The sequence below is a fragment of the Myxine glutinosa genome, chromosome 14 (genome assembly GCF_964187855.1).
Source record: "Myxine glutinosa chromosome 14, kmMyxGlut1.1, whole genome shotgun sequence".
NCBI lineage: Eukaryota > Metazoa > Chordata > Myxini > Myxiniformes > Myxinidae > Myxine > Myxine glutinosa.
Genome location: NC_136274.1, coordinates 46,779,844 through 46,800,194, shown reverse-complemented (window position 1 = coordinate 46,800,194; position 20,351 = coordinate 46,779,844). Strand labels below are relative to the sequence as shown.

Below are 20,351 nucleotides of genomic sequence, written 5' to 3'. Positions count from 1 at the left end.
ACCGACTGGAGTTAATCCTGTGAGTTTACCGGTTCCTGCCGTTCCCTCCTGCAGTGAGACGAACAATAGCAGCATCAATGTGCATGTCCCGAGTCTTGATAACGATCGTACTTCACTTCCTGTTGCAGAAACCGAAGCGACCCCAACTCGCACAACCCTCGCTGCTTCATGTAGTGAAGGAATGGAGGAGGATTCTATTATTGGTTCTAAAAAACGAAGGGCGTCGGTTGCTAATGTTTCTACCAGTAATCCAAAAAAGGTGGTATTGGAGAAGGCCAGTGTAGCTGAACACACACCTCAATGTGTTCCTCACGCTTCCATCGGGTTTGGAAAAAAGGACAGTGATTCGGGTGCTGCAATTGAGGATAATATGTCTGAAAGCTTGTGTAGCAACTCTGTGGACGCAAATTGCTATATGGGTGAAATAAGTTGCAACGCTGAATACGTTGATAAACCCTCGAACGAACCGTTACTATCATTAGTCACTGTGAACGAGCAGACAGTGACTGACTCATCCCTCCACAGTGCTGCTCTACCGATGCAGATTCAAAACTGTGTTACCGAGTCGCTCATTGATTCAGTAGATTGTGCTCCACAAGAGGATGAAACCGAGGTTTCAACTTCTGACGAGCACAAATATCACCATGGCATCGTGGATCGCACAGTGGAGCTCTCCAGCGAATCCCCAGAGATACTACTGACAATTCCCATAGTGACCACGGAAGCCGACATCCTCGATCCTGGAGGTACCTTGTCAGACTTGTCGGAATCTGATGAGGATGACGAGGTGCCCGAGTTGTCTCAGTCTCAGTTGAGTCAGCCAATGATATCTCCTCAACTCGTACTCTCTTTTCTGAATGAAACATATAGACAGCGAAATGTAGTTATCAGGGATACTTTTCCTGATTTAGGTTCACTTATTCAATCAGCAAAGGAAATAACAAGAAAGGGCAAAGAATTTCCACTAACAAGGTCACAATTTCACCGACTCAAGAAAATTATTACAAAAGCCGGTCTTGAGATTTCGCAACACCCAATCAAGTCTTTTGATAAGGAATGAAGCAAATTACCTTTGGCACCTTGAACATTAATGGTGGAGGTGCAAACCCAAACCGCCAAACTCAAGTGCAAAGTTTATTTCGGCGCAAAAATATCGATGTACTTTTACTGCGGGAAACGCACATCACCCAAAACGTAGAATATGATTGGAGTCGCGTTTTTGGGGGACAGTGCTTTTTTAGCAACCTGTCTTCCCTTTCGGCAGACGTTGCTTTCATACTTAGACCAGGGCTAGTACCTGAGTCAATCCTCTTCCAGGAGATTGTTAAAGGCCGATTCAGCTCTCTTGAACTGGTGGTTAATAATTTCCATTTCACATTATTCATTGTGTATGCACCAAGTGAGAGTACAGAACGGAAAGCTTTCTTTGCGTCTGTGATTAATCACCTGCAGACAGTTGATCTAAACCAATGTGTGTGTATCGGGGGTGATTTCAACTGTACCTTTGAACCTGTAATGGACAGGAACTCAGCAGAACCTCATCCCGAATCATGTATTGATTTATCCCTTTTCCTTTCTCTGGTTGGTTTGCTAGATGTATGGAGGGTACTTTTCCCCGACGAACCTCAGTTTACCTGGAGCCGCATCACCAGAGGAAGAGTGTCCTTTGCGAGACTCGACCGATGGTATATAAACTCACCTTTTAGAAACGCTATAGTCTCTCCGGATTATAATCCGGAGAGACTATAGCGTTTCTAAAAGGTGAGTTTATATACTCAAAAATAAATAATTATTTTCCGTCAATATTCTCAGACCATCATTTAGTAACCATGGGGTTTCTTTTTCCTCAGTCAATAAATAAAAGTGCATACTGGAAATTTAATACCAGTCTTCTAGAAGATGATCTATTTAAAGAAGCCTTCCAAGTTTTCTTGGCTCATCAAATCCAAAGAAAGCCCGCTTTTTCTTCAGTTAATCTTTGGTGGGACAATACGAAAGCCTAGATTCGGGTGTTTTGTCAACAGTTTAGAGCAAACATTACAAATGTTAAGAATGTAACAATGACTTGTTTGGAAGCTGACATTGTACAGCTCGAAGGTAAACTTGCTAAAAATAATAATACAAGAAACTTCCAGTTATTACTAGAAAAGAAGACTCAGTTGAGAGAGTTAATCCAGGAGAAAGCAGCAGGGTTGTTGCTCAGACTAAGGGTAAAGAACTTAAAGGTTTTAGATACCCCTAGTAAAGCTTTTTTTCGTCTGGATTCTGTCAATAAAGCACCCAAGAACATTTTTTCTGTAATTAATCCTGGCGGAGCTGTTGTTGTAAATCCCAGAGACAGACGGTTATGTGTTCAAGATTTCTTTTCCAAACTGTTTTCAAAACAGGTTGTTTGTGATGAAACAATGAGACTTTTAACCTCTCACCTATCCTCGTTAACTGAGCCCCAGCGGCTGGATATGGACTCGCCAATTACGCTTGAGGAGTTAACGCAAGCCCTGGCTGGAATGGACTCGTGAAGAGCCCCTGGAATCGATGGACTGCCGGCTGAATTTTATGTGGAATTTTGGGAACTATTAGGTTCAGAACTGATGCATGTTCTTGAATCATCACTGACTCATGGAGAATTGCCTTTAAGTTTGAGAAGAGCGGTGATGTCCCTTCTTCCAAAGGCTGGGGATTTGCGACACATGAAGAATTGGAGACCTGTTTCTCTACTATGCACCGATTATAAAATCCTTTCAAAAGTTCTGGCGAATCGAGTTAAAAAGGTAATTTGCAATTTGGTTCACCCTGATCAGAGTTATTGTATCCCAGGTAGATCTATGTATGATAACATATTTTTCATTGGAGATCTGATAGATGGCAACTGTGTGCAGAATGACTTTGGTATAATTTTTCTTGATTTAGAAAAGGCTTTTGATAGCATCGATCATGTCTTTTTGAATCATGTGCTTGAAGCCTGTGGATTTGGAGCTATTTTCAGAAGTTATATTGCTTTATTGTACAACAATATATTCAGTTTAGTTAAGGTGAACAATGAGCTTTGTTCTCCCATACAGGTTCAAAGGGGGGGGGGGGTAAGGCAAGGGTGCCCTGTCTCCGGCTTACTGTTCACCCTTGTAATGGAATCACTTCTCGTGTTACTAAGGAATAACGTTTCTGGAATGAGTATATCTCCTGAACATCCTCCAGTTGTCCTATCGGTGTATGCTGATGATGTTGCAGTCATTGTTAAAAACAATAACGACATTGCAGCTCTTGCTAAGTGCCTACATTTGTTTGGTTGAGCTTCCTCGTTGAAGTGCAACTGGGAAAAGAGCAAAGCGTTATGGGTTCCCTCTGTCAGGGACAGCGCATCGAGAATGGCGCAAGGCCCGCCAATACACCTTCCTGCAAGTTTAAAGTGGGTGGATGAAGGTGTTCGCTATCTTGGAGTGTTTCTTGGATCCCCACAGTACAGCCAGAAAAACTGGGAAGGTGTTGCTGAACGCGTAAAAAAGAGATCGAGTAGATGGAGGAGAGCCCTCCCTCACCTTTCATATAAGGGCCGAGTTTTGGTAGTCAAGAACCTAGTCGCCTCCTTCTTGTGGCACAGATTCATCTGCCTGCAACCACCAGAAGGCTTGGTGAAGGAAGTGCAAAGGCAACTGTTGGAGTTCTTTTGGGGAGGGCATCACTGGTTACGGCCAAACGTTGTATGCCGTCCATTGGCCGAGGGTGGCCAGAGTATGGTCGACATCAGGAGCCGTATAATGGCCTTTCGGCTATGCTCTGTGCAAAAACTTTTGGCGAAAGAGCAATTACCAAACCATGTTTTGGCCACCCACATTTTGCGGCAATCTGGCGGGCTGGGATATGGCCGCGAATGTTTCTTGGTCCTGCTTCAATAAGTTGACATCTCCTCTTCCGGTTTTTTATCAGAGTGTGTTGAATGCTTGGCAGAACCTCACAGTGTGCCGTCAAGAGGACAACTACGACATCCATATGTTTGCACAAGAGCCTTTGTTCTGCAATCGGCTTTTCCCAAACATGCCCAAAAGTAGGGACCTCTGCCAGCATTTCATAATTGCCAGCATCACAAAAGTATGGCACCTCCGGCAAGTTTCAGGTTGCGGGTGGAAATCAGCTCGAGAAGTAGCCGAGCTAGCAGGAATTCGGTCCGAAAGAGTGACTGCCAAAGTGTTGAGAGAGGTGATACGAATAGGGGTACAGCTGAGAGTATGCTGGTCCCACGAGCTCGAACCGTTGCACGATGAGTGGGTTTTTCCTGGGTTACTGGCGCACTTCAAGTTGGAAGACTTACCCCCAGTTAGCATGGGGTTAAGTCCCTTTAAAGAGACGCAGTAAAGAGCTATACGAGTCATGTGTCAAGTTACTGCTGGGGGATACGCCGCTAAATGGAGTAATCCGGTGGAAGAGACTGTTGCCTGTGGGACCCCCCTCTGAACCTGTATAGAACTCCATGTATAGCAAGCTCGTAAGTAAAAGATCTAGTGATCTCCAATGGAGACTGATCCACTGGATAGTCCCCTCCAATAAGTTAATCAACCATTTCTCTCCTACATCCACATGTTTCCCGTTCTGCATATGTACGGAGGACGTGTTCCACACGTTCATTAATTGTGTGAGATTGGTTCCTTTGTTTCGGTGGTTTAATCTTGTAGCACACAGAATGAATGTTGTTTTCTCGTTGCGTTCTTTTATTTTCGGCTTTAATGCCAAGTCAAGCAAGGAAAACAGGTTAATGAGGTTTCTTGTCGCAACAGCCAAGCTGGCAATATATCTCTCAAGAAGGGAGAAATTGAACGGTAAACCTGCCGGGGAATGCAATGTTATGTTGTTTTTCAATGCCCTCGTGTCAGCAAGACTTAAACTAGAGTTTTGTTTCTATAAGGATGCAAACAATCTTGATGAATTCACCAATACTTGGTGTCATGAAGGGTTGTGTGAGGTTCGTGAGAACCAACTGGTAATATTTTTGTAGTTTTTTTTGAAGGTTGTATAAAGTTAATGGTTTATTTTGGCAAATTGTGTGCCGTGATACTTCTGGAACCTTTTCATTTCATTGCTTTTTCATGTATTTATGGTTGGTGTAAAGATATAAATATATACCTTTTTGTGTTATTTTGATAATAAAAGGACTTCAAAAGTCTCTCTCTCTCTCTCTCTCTCTCTCTCTCTCTCTGTCTCTGTCTCTGTCTCTGTCTCTGTCTCTGTCTCCGTCTCCGTCTCCCTCCCTTCCTTCCTTCCTTCCTTCCCAATCGTAGCAGTGATTTGACATTTAATGCAGGCAGAGGCATATCCATTGACGTATTCATGTCAAATCCTATTGTCAATTTTTTTTTTTCCTCTTTCTTTCTGGAATCCACACAGCATTTTCAAGCTCTCGACACAGGCACTTGTTCCTCTTCACATAACACACCGTAAATGTTGGGAATTGCAAAATGGGGCCTTTGGAGTAGTTGTAAATTGCCTACCTTTATATTTTGTCAATACAGCCCAGGATGTAGCACAGTGTGCAGATGCAGATGCAGTTTGTGTTTTATGGGATACAGGCAAAGGTCAGTTGTCCTTGCTTTTGCAAATTCTCCCATAGAAACCTCCTCGCTCTTCGCCCTTTGCCCATTGTAACATTGAGCTGACTTTCCTCTTCCATTTTTGAGAATGATAATCTGTTGCTGTTAAAACCACTATTAAATGTCGTATTTATCTGTGGTGTTGTTGTTGGCTGTCTTTTTAAGAAGACGACATGGTTCGGCTGTCACTTAACTATGGTGGGACCATGTGCGGCTCCACAATTATATGTGGGAGAGACTGTGCTCTCCGCATTATTGCTGACCCAGCCTCCCGCCTCTGCATTCCCCTGCTGTTGTGTCTTGCATTGTTGGCACTTATTACCTCTGCCACCGAAGGTGGATGTACGTTATGTTTCACCCCTGTCTGTGAATATCTCAAAAAGTTATGGACGGATTCAGATGAAACTTGGTGGAGGGGTTGGGTGTGTGACAAGGACAAATGTATTCTGTATGGGTGAAGATCTGGAAGCGATAATTTTTTTAATATTTAAAAATGATTTTTCATCATTGAAAGATGGGACCAAAAACAATATGCCACACGATATTTCAGAAATTTGAGGACGGATTGGGATGAAACTAGGTGGATGAGTTGATTAGGTGACAAGAACAAGCTGATTAGATTGTGGTTCTTGTCGAGATGCTGATCCGGCCTATCAGTGGGATGTAAAACATGAAATGTTCAGCCTGGCAGAGGTATGTGCTCTACTGAGTGCCATTCTAGTTTTTCAGTTGCTTCACTCCCTGTTTCTCAGAATTGTGTTCTCCTTCCCAGACGTAGTGCTGCCACACATTCTGATCTGTTGCCAGCTTCTGTGTCCGAGGCAGTTATCACAATTATTTTTGTAAACATTTGTTAAAAGAGTGTCTTGGTAGCACTTAATCTTGCTACCATGTGTATGCTCTTGTTCCTAAATTTGGCATTACCAACCTGTGGTTGTTTGGCCATGCTCTGTCCTTTTAAAATGCTGAGCCTCAAGCAAGGAAGCAGCACGCCATTTAAAAAACAAGTACAAAAAGTTTTAATTAAAACAAAAGCCGCGTCGATGTTACACAATGCCTAGATGCAGCTGTGCCTATAACGTCGATGTTATAGGCACAGGACATTCCTATTGATTCGATTACTTGATGTTATTTTTGTGCAAAGTGAAAATATATCTCGGCAATTTCCCGTGTGTGGCGACGAATTTTTAATATATCTCGGCATTTTCCCGTCTGTTATTTCAGGCGATGTATGACTGACCATGCCGCGATTTAAAAAATATATATCTCGGCAATTTCCCGTATGTGGCGACACGTGAACGAAGTTATGCTCCTCTCTCCACATTATTGTGACGACGTATAAATTAAATATTTCATCGTGACGATTGTCATCAAATGGACGAATTTTTAATATATCTCGGCATTTTCCCGTCTTATTTCGGGCGGTGTATGACTGAGCATGCCGCGATTTAAACAAAATATATATATCTCGGCATTTTCCCGTCTGTTATTTCGGGCGGTGTATGACTGACCATGCCGCGATTTAAAAAAAAAAAAATCTCAATGGACTTGAAGTTACAGGCCTTTGAGAATTCATTTCGTTCTATAAAGGGCAACTTTCATCGCATTTTCTTCCCGTTTTTTTTCAACCGAGTCTAAAACTATGTTAGCGACTGTGAAAAATGAAATGATATATCGAATTTGATTTGAAATAAAACTGTGTGAGAGAGGAAGACACCACGGGCCTACAAAACAGGCCTCAAAGCTATGCGAGTTAATAAAATGGTCGATATTTGTTTATATGAAGCCTGTCCCAAAATGGGTGGAGCTATGGTTCCCAGAATGGGTGGAGCTTTGAGGTTTTGTCTTCTCTGCAAGAACAACAAGAACAAGAAGAAGAAGAACAAGAACAACAGCAGAGGGCACTCTATGACCAGCGTCTTGCGACGCGGCTAAAAAGTGTTTGATATGACTCAGCTGGAGTTTGAACCACTGACCTTGTAGACTCAGAGTGGATGGTCCAACCATTACATCATAGAGTCTTGTTATAGTTTTTTTTTTGTTATAGTTTTTCTTGTGCTTCTTTCTGTTGTAAAGCCATACCAGTACTACTCTTAAAGATACAAATAATAACAAACACATTTTTAAAATGCGAAAAAGTGAAAAGGAGAGTTACAATCGGGCTACTTTGAGTCGGTCAGTTTTGTAATTCAGATATGCTGTCCAAAAGTTTAATTGGTGTTCTTGGATGTGAAATTCTCCATAGACAACTGATATGCATACTTTATAGTTTAATGTTTGTATCTTGGCATATTTTTGAAGGATTTGTGTTTTATTAAACCTTTGGATTGTCCTTGACATCCCTACAAAGGAAGTCCACTGATTTCCTGATAATTTGTGGTCTTGCACAAACGCTTGCAAATAACGAAAAGTTTGAACTTTCTCGGATTTTTATTTTGCCAGTACAAGCAAACAACGTCTATTCCTGCATAATTGTGAATACAAACAAGGTCTTGTTTAAAGAGCATTACACACTGTTTTATTTACCTTTGACTGATGGATCATACTGAGTGCAGCATCCTCGTGCTGTCTCTATGGAAACCAACGTGTTTTCATCGATATCTTGGTAGGCAGGCCGGAGTTGCTGTTCGCATAATGTACGTACTCACCCCTTTTTCAACAGTTGCATCAACAGTGCATCACATGGTTGAGGATCCGTCATTAATTGAAAGCTTTCCACCTTTTACATTTGAGAGACGATGAACACTTATTGTTCAGCTTTTTTTTTGTATCTTGGAAGTGTGTTGGGAGGACAAATGCTCGTGAAAGTCCTGGTTTGTTATGCCTCAGCCGACGAAGTCGCTGGAGGCATTAAGTTTTCGGCTTGTCTATGTGTCTGTCCATGCATCCGTTACTGCGATAACTTAAGAATGGCTGAAGGGATCTCAGTCAAACTTGGTACCAATATGTATAATGATGCAAATGGAAAACATTTACATGATGTTATGATGAACTGATTAGATTATGTGGTCAAGAGGTAATAGGTCCCGTTCGGTTAAAATTTTGTTACCGAGCTAACTTGTGAACCAGTGATGGGATTCTGGCCAAACTTAGTACAAGTACACAGACTATCTCCTCTCCTTCTCCCTCCTTTGTGCTTTGAATATTTCCCTATTGATTCTTCTTTTTTTGCAATTGTCTTTATGTTTTGCTATGCGTTATGTTTTGCACTCTGTCAAAGCGTCTTTGGGCTTCCTGAAAAGCGCTATATAAAATAAATGCATTATTATTATTATTATTATTACACTACCGGTCAAAAGTTTTAGAACACCTCAATTTTTCCAGTTTTTATTGAAATTTAAGTAATTCAAGTCCAGTGAATAACCTGAAATGGTACAAAGGTAAGCAGTAAACTGCTCGAGGTTTAAAAAAAAGAAGCTTAGGTTAGCAAAAACGGGAATAAAAAAAAAGGCCTTCTTCAGGGAACAAGTAATGGGTTAACAACTTACAGCTGTTCTGCAGCAATGTAGGTGAATTAAGCCTTGAAAGTTGATGCACACAATTCCTGCAGGTGTCCCAAACTCTGCTGATTACTTGATTACAAACCCCCTGTCTGTATAAAAGCACTATTGGAACAGACTGATATTACATCCTTTGAAGCATTATTTGGACAATATTGCACTGCAGGAAGTAGTATATTGGAAACTGGAGGAAACTGACAGGAAGAGGTCTGGCAGACCCAAAGCCACAACAGAATCAGAAGACAAGTTTCTGAGAGTCAACAGCTTGTGTGATAGGCGGCTCACAGGACAACAGCTTCAAGCACAGCTTAACACTTGTCGAAGTAAGCAAGTCTCAGTTTCAACTGTGAAGAGAAGACTTCAAGCTGCAGGTTTGACAGGTTGAGTGGCAGTAAGAAAGCCATTGCTAAGATGGCAAAATAAGAAAAAGAGGCTTGCCTGGGCCATGAAGCACCGCCAGTGGACTAATGAAGACGGGAAGAAGGTCTTATGGACCGATGAATCAAAATTTGAAATCTTTGGTTCATCAGGCAGGGTTTTTGTAAGCCGTCGAGTAGGCGAAAGGATGGTTCCTCAGTGTGTGACACCAACTGTCAAACATGGAGGAGGAAGCATGATGATCTGGGGCTCTTTTGCTGGATCCAGAGTCTGCGACTTGCACAGAGTGACTGGCACCCTGAACCAATAGGGCTACCACAGCATTTCCCAGCGCCATGGAATACCCTCTGGTATACGCCTCGTTGGTCAGTGGTTCATCCTACCTACAGCAAGATAATGACCCTAAATACACCTCCAGGCTATGTCAAAACTACCTTCGAGGAAAAGAACAAGACGGTGGGCTTCAAATCATGGAATGGCCAGCACAGTCTCCAGATTTAAACCCCATCGAGCTGGTTTGGGATGAACTGGACAGAAGGGTGAAGGCAAAGCAACCTACAAGTGCAACACATTTGTGGGATCTTCTGCAACAGTGTTGGGAAGAACTTCCCGAACAATATTTGATTTCCATTGTAGAAAGTATGCAATGAGTGTGTTCGGTGGTTATATCTGCAAAAGGTGACCACTTTGCTGAGTCAAAAATTTAAATTAAATTTTGTTAAACAAAATGATTCTATGTTTTCTTTTTATCTCCAATTGTTTATTTGTTCTATGCTTAATTTCGGAGTACATTGAGACATTAAACTGCGTAAATTTCAATAAAAACTGGAAAAATTGAGGTGTTCTAAAACTTTTGACCTGTAGTATATATATGTATAATTAAATAATGAACTGATTAGATTTCACTATCAAAGGACAAAGGTCAGCCAGTGGTCATGTCAGGTAAAAATGTGATACTTGAGAACAGCTGAAGGGATTTAAATCAAACTTGGTACAAGTATGTATAATGATGTAATAATGTGGATTGAGGCATATCGGTCGACGTCGCGACGTCGAAGAGTACCGTTGTATTTTTTTTATTGTATGCATGTCTACACTATATTTCCGAATGTATCGGTACAGTGAGGAAGTATGCAGCATTTGCGATTTGAAACCATTTCTCAACAGTTATTACTGTTACAAACACTTTCTATTTCCATGTAAACATGAGGTGTTATATTGCGCCATTCCTTCTCCAGAGCAAATGCAAGTTCAGTGCTGGGTTCTGTTCTGATGACTCTGGCCCTCAGCAGAACCTCGAATGGTTCGATTGGGTTAAAGTCAGGCCTCTCGGCCAGTCGCTGCAGGTTTGGAATGTTGTTATTGAACCGATTCCGAATATATGCAGCGACATGGTGTGGTGCATACTGTGCATGCAGACATAGGAGCTGTCACCACTCTGTCAAGGCTGGTAGCTTTGCATTGTCTAAACTGTCAACTTTAAAATGAGGCATTTGTCATTCCCTTCACTTGGGCTGGTCGGATTGCTGAGAGGTAGCGCACTTGCTTTTGTAAGGTTTCCATTAATGTTGTACCTTACATGCTGAAACGGATCCATTGAACAGTGGGAACACAGCATGCAGAGCGTTGCTTCGCAATGTGCATTTACATCCGTTGGACTTGCATGACTGCACTTCAGGGATGACGCAACGAGCTGGGGCAACTTGAAATGAAATCCTAATCTCATATACATTTCCAGAATGATATTATCTAGCTTCTATATATATAAAAGAAAGTTTTTTTTTGTTTGTTTGTTGGTCTGCGCACGCTAATCTCCTGAATGGTGAAAGATAGGAGGAAACCTCTAAAAAAAAAAATGTCGGGACGGGCCTCGGGAAGGTTATAGGCTAGGTGGCGAGGCCGGTCGAGGTCCACCTCGGCCGGGCTGGGCCCATTTCGTAATTAAAAGGTTTGCTGAATTATAGTAGTCGATCTTCTACGGTCGCGAGTAAAACCTGAATTATAGTAGTAAATTCATTCAAAAAGAACTAAAAATGTCGGGACGGGCCCCGGGAAGGTTATACGCGAGGTGGTGAGCCTGGGCGAGGCCGCCTTGGCCGGCTGGGCCCATTTCGCAATTGAAAGCTGAGCTGAATTATAGTAGTCAATCTTCTACGGCCGCAAGTAAAAGCTGAATTATAGTAGTAAATTCATTCAAAAAGAACCCGGGCAACGCCGGGTGCTTTTGGCTAGTTATTTATTATATACATATATATATATAAAAGAAAGTTTTTGTTTGTTTGTTTGTTTGTTTGTTTGTCTGCACGCGCAAATCTCCTGAACGGTGAAAGATAGGAGGAAACCTCTGAAACAAAAAATGTCGGGACGGGTCCTGGGAAGGTTATAGGCTAGGTGGCGAGGCCGGTTGAGGCCGCCTCGGCCGGGGTGGGCCCATTTCGCAATTAAAAGCTGATCTGAATTATAGTAGTCAATCTTCTACGGCCGCGAGTAAAAGCTGAATTATAGTAGTAAATTCAATCAAAAAGAACCTGGGCAATGCCGGGTGCATTCAGCTAGTTTATAATAATCGATAAAGACTTCATTCTAATCAAAGATTGCAGTCTATACTCTGAGTAACAACCCAACCCATTACATTTCTTCCACCTTCACCGTTTGGGAAGACGCCATCGCATCCTCGGCGTTTGCTGGTTTGACGCCAAACCCAGCTTGGTCCATCGGATGTAAATGCATACTGCGATGCATCACTCTGCACCCTGCATTCCCATTGTCGGCTGCATCATTCTCGACATTGCAGCCACCACTATGGTCGTCGTCTTGCATTCGGATTCGTACTCCATGGCTTGTCAGCAGCATCTGTTCGAAGAAAAGTTCGACTTTGTCATTCCTATTGAATCACGCGGGTGTACTTGCCTCGGTTCGTTCACTCATCGACGACTTTTGTCGATTTGGTGCCAGACAATGTCGTAACTCATTACCACTTGTTTAAAGGTTCCTCTGACCTCGATAGCCAATCACTTTTGGCCTGCCTGTCTTGTTTTAAACATTTGCATAACCTGTTTTCTTGCATTTTTTTTTCAAACATTTGCATAACCTGTTTTCTTGCATTTTTTTTTCAAACATTTGCATAACCATAACCGGGATGGCCCAATGTGACAAAAATGTCATGAACCCATAGTTCGCATAAAGCGACCTGGTTACAGTCGGGTCTCAATACCTGTTACACGCTCTACTAAAGCACTTGCTAGTTTGTATTGTGGGAAAAATCTAGACGTGCTGATTGGAATAGTTGAGTTCAAGCTTGGGTGTGTTGTCCCAATACTTTTGTTAACGAAGTGTTGATAAACGGCATTTTTGAATCATAATTCTTGTATTGGGTGGCTGTACAGGGTGTTTCAAAAAGATTGATACAACTTTGACTTCCTGCCATTTCTTTGTTTTTTTACCTATACCGTTTTCCTTTTCGGGGTTTGGTGGTGTTATCGTGGTATTTGTTCTTTGAGATTTCTAGCTCCGTTGCTCAACTATGCCATTGACAGTGGAGCAGAAGACAAAAGTGGTGGCTCTGTGGCATGAGACTAAATCAACAACCACAACAACATTTTCTGGGGGTCAGAACCACCTGAGGAGATAACTGAGAGGTACCTGAAAGGGCCTAAGGTCACATGCTTCTGCGCCTTCAATGGCAGATGGGGAATGCTATGGCCTTACTGGTTTGAGAATGACAATAGCAGGATTGTGACTATCAATGGTGAGCGCTATGGGGCTGTGCTCCAGAAGTTCCATATTGATCTCGCCCAAAAAGGTCACCCCAAACCAGCTCAACATGACCTGCTTTATGCAGGATGGTGCACCCCCGCATACAGCTGGTGACACCATCACTTTCCTGCAGCAGTTCTTCAGAAACCGCCTCGTTGCCATGGGTACCGCTCTGTCTACATCAACAGCCCTGCCACACTGGATGGTCTGAAGCAGTAGGTGTCAGACTACCTCGAGGCAGTGCCACATGAGACCTACAGGAAAGTTGGACAGAACTTTGGAGTCGGGATCAATGCCTGTCTGAACTTGTAATTGACGTTCTCGACGTGTGCCCCGCGGAGGGGCACACATCGAGAACGTCAATTACAAGGATTTTCCGTCAATGCAATTTCAGACTATTGGCTCTCACTAACTCTAGCAGTGACTTACTGCAGTGGTAATCAGTGATAGTAAATACTATGTCATTAGCTTTCAATAAATGTTTGGTTCACATTCCTGAGGTCTTGTTTCTTTGTAAATAAACGTTTAAAGTTGTATCACTGTTTTTGAAACACCCTGTAAATATGCCTGCCCTCCTACCCTTTAGAATTACACTTTATAATTACACTTTAGAATTACCTTTTAGAATTACCTTTTAGAATTACCCTTTGGAATTACTATTTAGAATTACTACTTAGAATTATTACCCTTTGGAATTATCCTTTGGAATTATCCTTTCGAATTATCCTTTCGAATTATCCTTTAGAATTATCCTTCAGAATTATCCTTTAGAATTATCCTTCAGAATTACCCTTTAGAATTATCCTTTAGAATTATCCTTTAGAATTATCCTTCAGAATTTCCCTTTAGAATTATCCTTTAGAATTATCCTTTAGAATTATCCTTTAGAATTACCCTTCAGAATTATCCTTCAGAATTATCCTTTAGAATTATCCTTTAGAATTATCCTTTGGAATTATCCTTTGGAATTATCCTTCGGAATTATCCTTCAGAATTATCCTTTAGAATTATCCTTTAGAATTATCCTTTGGAATTATCCTTTGGAATTATCCTTCGGAATTATCCTTCAGAATTATCCTTTCGAATTATCCTTTAGAATTATCCTTTAGAATTATCCTTTAGAATTATCCTTTAGAATTATCCTTTAGAATTATCCTTTCGAATTATCCTTTAGAATTATCCTTTCGAATTATCCTTTAGAATTATCCTTTAGAATTATCCTTTAGAATTATCCTTTGGAATTATCCTTCGGAATTATCCTTCAGAATTATCCTTTCGAATTATCCTTTCGAATTATCCTTTCGAATTATCCTTCAGAATTACCCTTTAGAATTATCCTTTAGAATTATCCTTTCGAATTATCCTTTCGAATTATCCTTTCGAATTATCCTTCAGAATTATCCTTTAGAATTATCCTTTAGAATTATCCTTCAGAATTATCCTTTAGAATTATCCTTTAGAATTATCCTTTAGAATTATCCTTTCGAATTATCCTTCAGAATCATCCTTTAGAATTATCCTTTAGAATTATCCTTTAGAATTATCCTTCAGAATTATCCTTTAGAATTATCCTTTAGAATTACCATTTAGAATGACCCTTTAGAACCCTTTAGAATTACCCTTTAAATTTAGCCTTTAGAATTATCCTTTAGATTTAGTCTTTAGAATTATCCTTTAGATTTAGTCTTTAGAATTATCCTCGAGAATTACCCTTTACAATTACCCTTTAGAATTACCCTTTAGAACCCTTGAGAATTACCCTTTAGATTTAGTCTTTAGAATTCCCCTTTAGAATTACCCTTTAGAATCACCCTTGAGAATCACCCTTGAGAATCATCCTTGAGAATCACCCTTTAGAATCACCATTGAGAATCACCATTGAGAATCACCATTGAGAATCACCATTGAGAATCACTCTTTAGAATTACCCTTTAGAATCACCCTTGAGAATCACCATTGAGAATCACTCTTTAGAATTACCCTTTAGAATCACCCTTGATAATCACCATTGAGAATCACCATTGAGAATCACTCTTTAGAATTACCCTTTAGAATCACCCTTGATAATCACCATTGAGAATCACCCTTGAGAATCATCCTTGAGAATCACCCTTGAGAATCATCCTTGAGAATCACACTTGAGAATCACCATTGAGAATCACCCTTGAGAATCACCCTTGAGAATCACCATTGAGAATCACCCTTGAGAATCACCCTTGAGAATCACCCTTGAGAATCACCCTTGAGAATCACCCTTGAGAATCACCCTTGAGAATCACCATTGAGAATCACCCTTTAGAATCACCCTTGAGAATCATCCTTGAGAATCACCCTTGAGAATCACCCTTGAGAATCATCCTTGAGAATCACCCTTTAGAATCACCCTTGAGAATCACTATTGAGAATCACCCTTTAGAATCACCCTTGAGAATCATCCTTGAGAATCACCCTTGAGAATCACCCTTGAGAATCATCCTTGAGAATCACCATTGAGAATCACACTTGAGAATCACCATTGAGAATCACCCTTGAGAATCACCATTGAGAATCACCATTGAGAATCACCCTTTAGAATCACCCTTGAGAATCACCATTGAGAATCACCCTTTAGAATCACCCTTGAGAATCATCCTTGAGAATCATCCTTGAGAATCACCCTTTAGAATCACCCTTGAGAATCACCCTTGAGAATCACACTTGAGAATCACACTTGAGAATCACCATTGAGAATCACCCTTGAGAATCACCATTGAGAATCACCATTGAGAATCATCCTTGAGAATCAACCTTGAGAATCACCCTTGAGAATCACCATTGAGAATCACCCTTGAGAATCACCATTGAGAATCACCATTGAGAATCACCCTTGAGAATCATCCTTGAGAATCAACCTTGAGAATCACCCTTGAGAATCACCCTTGAGAATCACCATTGAGAATCAACCTTGAGAATCACCATTGAGAATCAACCTTGAGAATCACCCTTGAGAATCACCCTTGAGAATCACCATTGAGAATCACCATTGAGAATCACCCTTTAGAATCAACCTTGAGAATCACCATTGAGAATCACCCTTTAGAATCACCCTTGAGAATCACCCTTGAGAATCACCCTTTAGAATCACCCTTGAGAATCACCATTGAGAATCACCCTTGAGAATCACCATTGAGAATCACCCTTTAGAATCACCCTTTAGAATCACCCTTGAGAATCACCCTTGAGAATCACCCTTGAGAATCATCCTTGAGAATCACCCTTTAGAATCACCATTGAGAATCACCCTTGAGAATCACCATTGAGAATCACCATTGAGAATCACCCTTTAGAATCAACCTTGAGAATCACCATTGAGAATCACCCTTTAGAATCACCCTTGAGAATCACCCTTGAGAATCACCCTTGAGAATCACCATTGAGAATCACCCTTTAGAATCAACCTTGAGAATCACCATTGAGAATCACCCTTGAGAATCACCATTGAGAATCACCCTTTAGAAACCTCTGGAATTACACTTGAGAACCCTTTAGAATCAACATGGTAGGTTAGAAAGGTCCTTCTTCATTTTTGATGGATGGAAGGAAGGACATCGCCAAATATTGAAGTGGCTTCACTGCTTAAAACGGGCTGGGAAGGGGGGCGGGGAGGGGGGAGGGATATTGCAATTGGCTCCGTTTGTCTATCTGTCCGTCATGCAATCTCCTCCTCCACAGTTGTGTAGAAATTAACCAAAAGTGGTAGTTATGATCACCACATCACACGAAGGTGCAAGAGCAGTATCATTCCCCACTCACTCCCCCCTCCAACCCCCTCCTCCCTCCCCGCCCACCATCCTCTCATCTCTCTGGGGCAGGGTCAAATTGTCAAATACTGTAAAATGCAATTACGGGCACATTTTAAAACTTTTTTTGAATGAAGGTTTGCTAGCATTGGGGTATGCATGAAATATGCCATGACACTCGATTTGTTGCATATTTTACCCAATTTGGATTTGACACCCGATTTATGCCCCCAAGTAGTTGGAACCTCGAGTCACATGGGTCAAAAAGGGGGGAAAAAACTTTTGTGAAACAATTCTGAATGATAACATGCCCTAAACCAATTTTAGTTTCATATTTAAAAGTCATTGCTGCATTATATTACAATCATTTTCAGGTAATGTTAAGATTAGCCCTTTTGTTTAATAAGTTTAGGTTCGCCCAGATAGCTATGCAGATTTGTTATTGGGAATACGGTTATGTTGTTAGTGTTTTCAATTTTTTTGTGTGCATATGCCTCTTTTTATTTTTGATTTTGTGCAGAAAGATGTAAATTTTACATTTTTATTCATGAAACAACTTTTATATTTGTTCCAGCAATTATTGTGAATTGAAACGAAATGAAATTTCTTGGGTAAAGCACACTTTTAAGTCGGCCTCCAAATGCAGCCTCCATCGTGCAAAGTCCTTCCTTGGTACACCTGAACTCATCTGTAGCTTGAGGGAATAGCTCAACTTCTCTCCGCTCTGCGCTGGCGTACATGCCTCACACCTTCCTCAGCTTGATGCCGTGGAAACCAAGGCCTTCAGGATCATTGGAATGTCCCACGATCACTTCACCATCACGGAGAGATGTCGGTGGTCTCTCTATCTTCTTTTTGGTCTTGCACCCTCTGCTCTTTCCGTGCTTTGTCCCACTCTCCCCTCTCGTCCAGATATCTGCGGGGCACATGCGGTCCTCCATTAACCCCCTTTTGGTGAAACTACCAAAATCCCAAATTGCTGCTCACCTACACTCATTCGTTCCTCTTTTTCCCGCATGTGGAGCCAACTTTTCCAGTCTCTTCAATCTCATTCTTACCTCCAGGTTTTCAAGACAGCTGTTCATCACCATCTCAGATCCCCCATCCAAAACTGTCCTCTTTTCTACTCGATCACGCAAAAATAATAATTTTCAACATCCCTCCCCCCACCCAAGTCTTCCTGAGGGTTTGCTTCTGTATCCATCTTGTCCACCTCTACACCGTGTTATTATCCGTATCCCTTGTTTGTCCATCTCCATCTATTTTGTCCCCTCTGCCCTGCTCTTGGTTTTCTCCTCTCTATCTTTCTGCTGTTCCTTTTGTTATGTTGTCCTGGTCTGTTCTGTTGTAGCTCTTCCATGAGCCTCGACTATGTATACAAAATAAATAAAGTGCAAGTGGCAGCCAATTTGGGGGCATGAGGGTGGGTTGGTAGAAGGAGGTGGGGCATGGATGGCATTAGGTAGTTAAGACAGTATTGAATTGAGCCCTGTTATTGTGGTATTTGAGCTCTGCAAGAAGGAAAACTCGACTTTAACATTTATTATGTATTGCGTGACTTTTCTTATTTGACGTAGTGAGTACAGGACATTGTACATTTATGTTTTGGTCATGTTACAATCGCTGATCGCCATTCTAACCTTTTTTGATCAGATGATATCTTGCTGTGGACTGTTGATCACGAACGATTTTATGCTTCTCCATAACATAACAATGAATACCTGAGCAGCACTTGTCAGCATTTTGGGGGTCAGATCTCATTCTTCAGGATAGATGTGTTTGTGATCTTCTAAGTTGTACGTGATGGTTGAGTGAAGGTTGTGGCAATGCTGGGAGGTGTATTGGTAGTTCAATTAAGGTAGGTTGGTGCAATGTTGAGGTGTAGTCTAGTTGAGGTTAGCAGATGCTTGAAGAGTCGAGTGCAGCCTCAGTTATGCTATGTAAGCATTCTCACTTTGAAAGAGATTTTCTTTTTCATGGCAAGTTACTGATGACACAATTGCTCGAAATAATCTTCTTTTTACTTATTCTTAAAAACAAAAACCTTTTGGTTACGAGCAGGCAACACCCCGGTTTTCTGGGATTAGACTAATCGACGGGCATTGTGACCCCACTCGAGATGCGCAAGTGAAATGTCGCCCTTTTTCGCCTCTGCATGCTCTTCTTCCTCATTTGCACACCCTCCATCATCACTGCCAGCTGCTATCCCATCAGCACCCTGGAACGAAAGGCGTTGTGACGACGGAAGTGTGTCTTCCGCTATGCACTTCTCACTTGTCCAATTTACCTGATGGATGAATCTTTGCTGCTTGTTGGTTATTATTTCATATCCTCTCAATGATCTGTTTTATACACCCCCTCTCCCCTCTCTGTTTTCTTCTGTTATCCTCGGGTTATTGACGGCACCTTGCTACGGAGTGGGTGGCTCCTGTTTATTGGTGCAGAAATACAAATGGGTTGTTTTGAAAGGGGTAGTTCTGAAGGACAAATTGGGTTTTGTTTAATTCTCACCTCGTAATTTCACTGCCCACGCATCATCGCGGCATGTTATTCACCGAACTTGGGTGCAATGGCTGTGCTTCAGATGAAGCCCACCTTTTGCGTGCAAATTGAGCAAATGGCATTTTTTTTCCACTCTTGAATTTGCTCATCTGTCTCTCTCGCACTCTCAGTGCATCGACGCATTTTGAGGAATGGGAATGCGTTGACCCTTCTCGCCACAATTGTTGGCTGCTGTTCTTACCGCTCCTCCCCTTTTCTCCTCCAGGTGAACGAAACGCTATAGATGAGCCAAGACCCAGACTTGACTGGCCACCGCCTGGCCGGCACAGCGAAGGCCCACCCTCAATGGCAACGAGCACGCAGCAGTACAATGATGTTGAACGGTCAAGACTGGGGCAAAGACGTACGGGCCCTATCAAAGGACGGCCTGGAAATGAGAGAGGTCTTGGGTCTCAAGGGCAAAGTGCAAATGGAACTGAGCATACCCGCACAGGTCCCATAAAGCTTCTCACGGCAAAAGCAGCAGAAGATGGTAGGCAAAATAATTATATATTTTTTTGCTTTGGTTTATTTATCTTATTTTATTTATTCCGTGAAGATTATCATCTCCTATTTCTTTCAGTGTTGATCTAAAGCATCATAGAGGAGCGTATGCACACATGCAGAAAATGGAGATTCAAAAATAACATTAGTACTTTTCCATAAATTCAAAGGATTTTTTTTAACACCGAGTCAAGGCTTGTGGAAGAGCCAAAATAGAGAACCGTATCAGAACGCATCACAACGAAAGGAACAGTAGAAAGAAAAGGGGGAAATTTCAACAGCAAGGCCGAGGGACAAAATATACGGAGAGGGAC

General features: G+C 41.6%; 1 protein-coding gene across 2 annotated transcripts in view; it reads left to right on the top strand.

Moving 5' to 3' along the window:
• LOC137439707 (tudor domain-containing protein 3) overlaps positions 1–20,026 on the top strand; it is a gene marked incomplete at its 3' end in the record, with an annotated part of 198,467 nt that extends 178,441 nt beyond the window's left edge. For both annotated transcript variants that reach the window (XM_078768314.1, XM_078768313.1), the window contains 1 exon segment: positions 19,760–20,026. In XM_078768314.1, the coding sequence (XP_078624440.1) occupies positions 19,760–20,026 (267 nt within the window).
• Between the last annotated feature and the right edge of the window lie 325 nt (positions 20,027–20,351).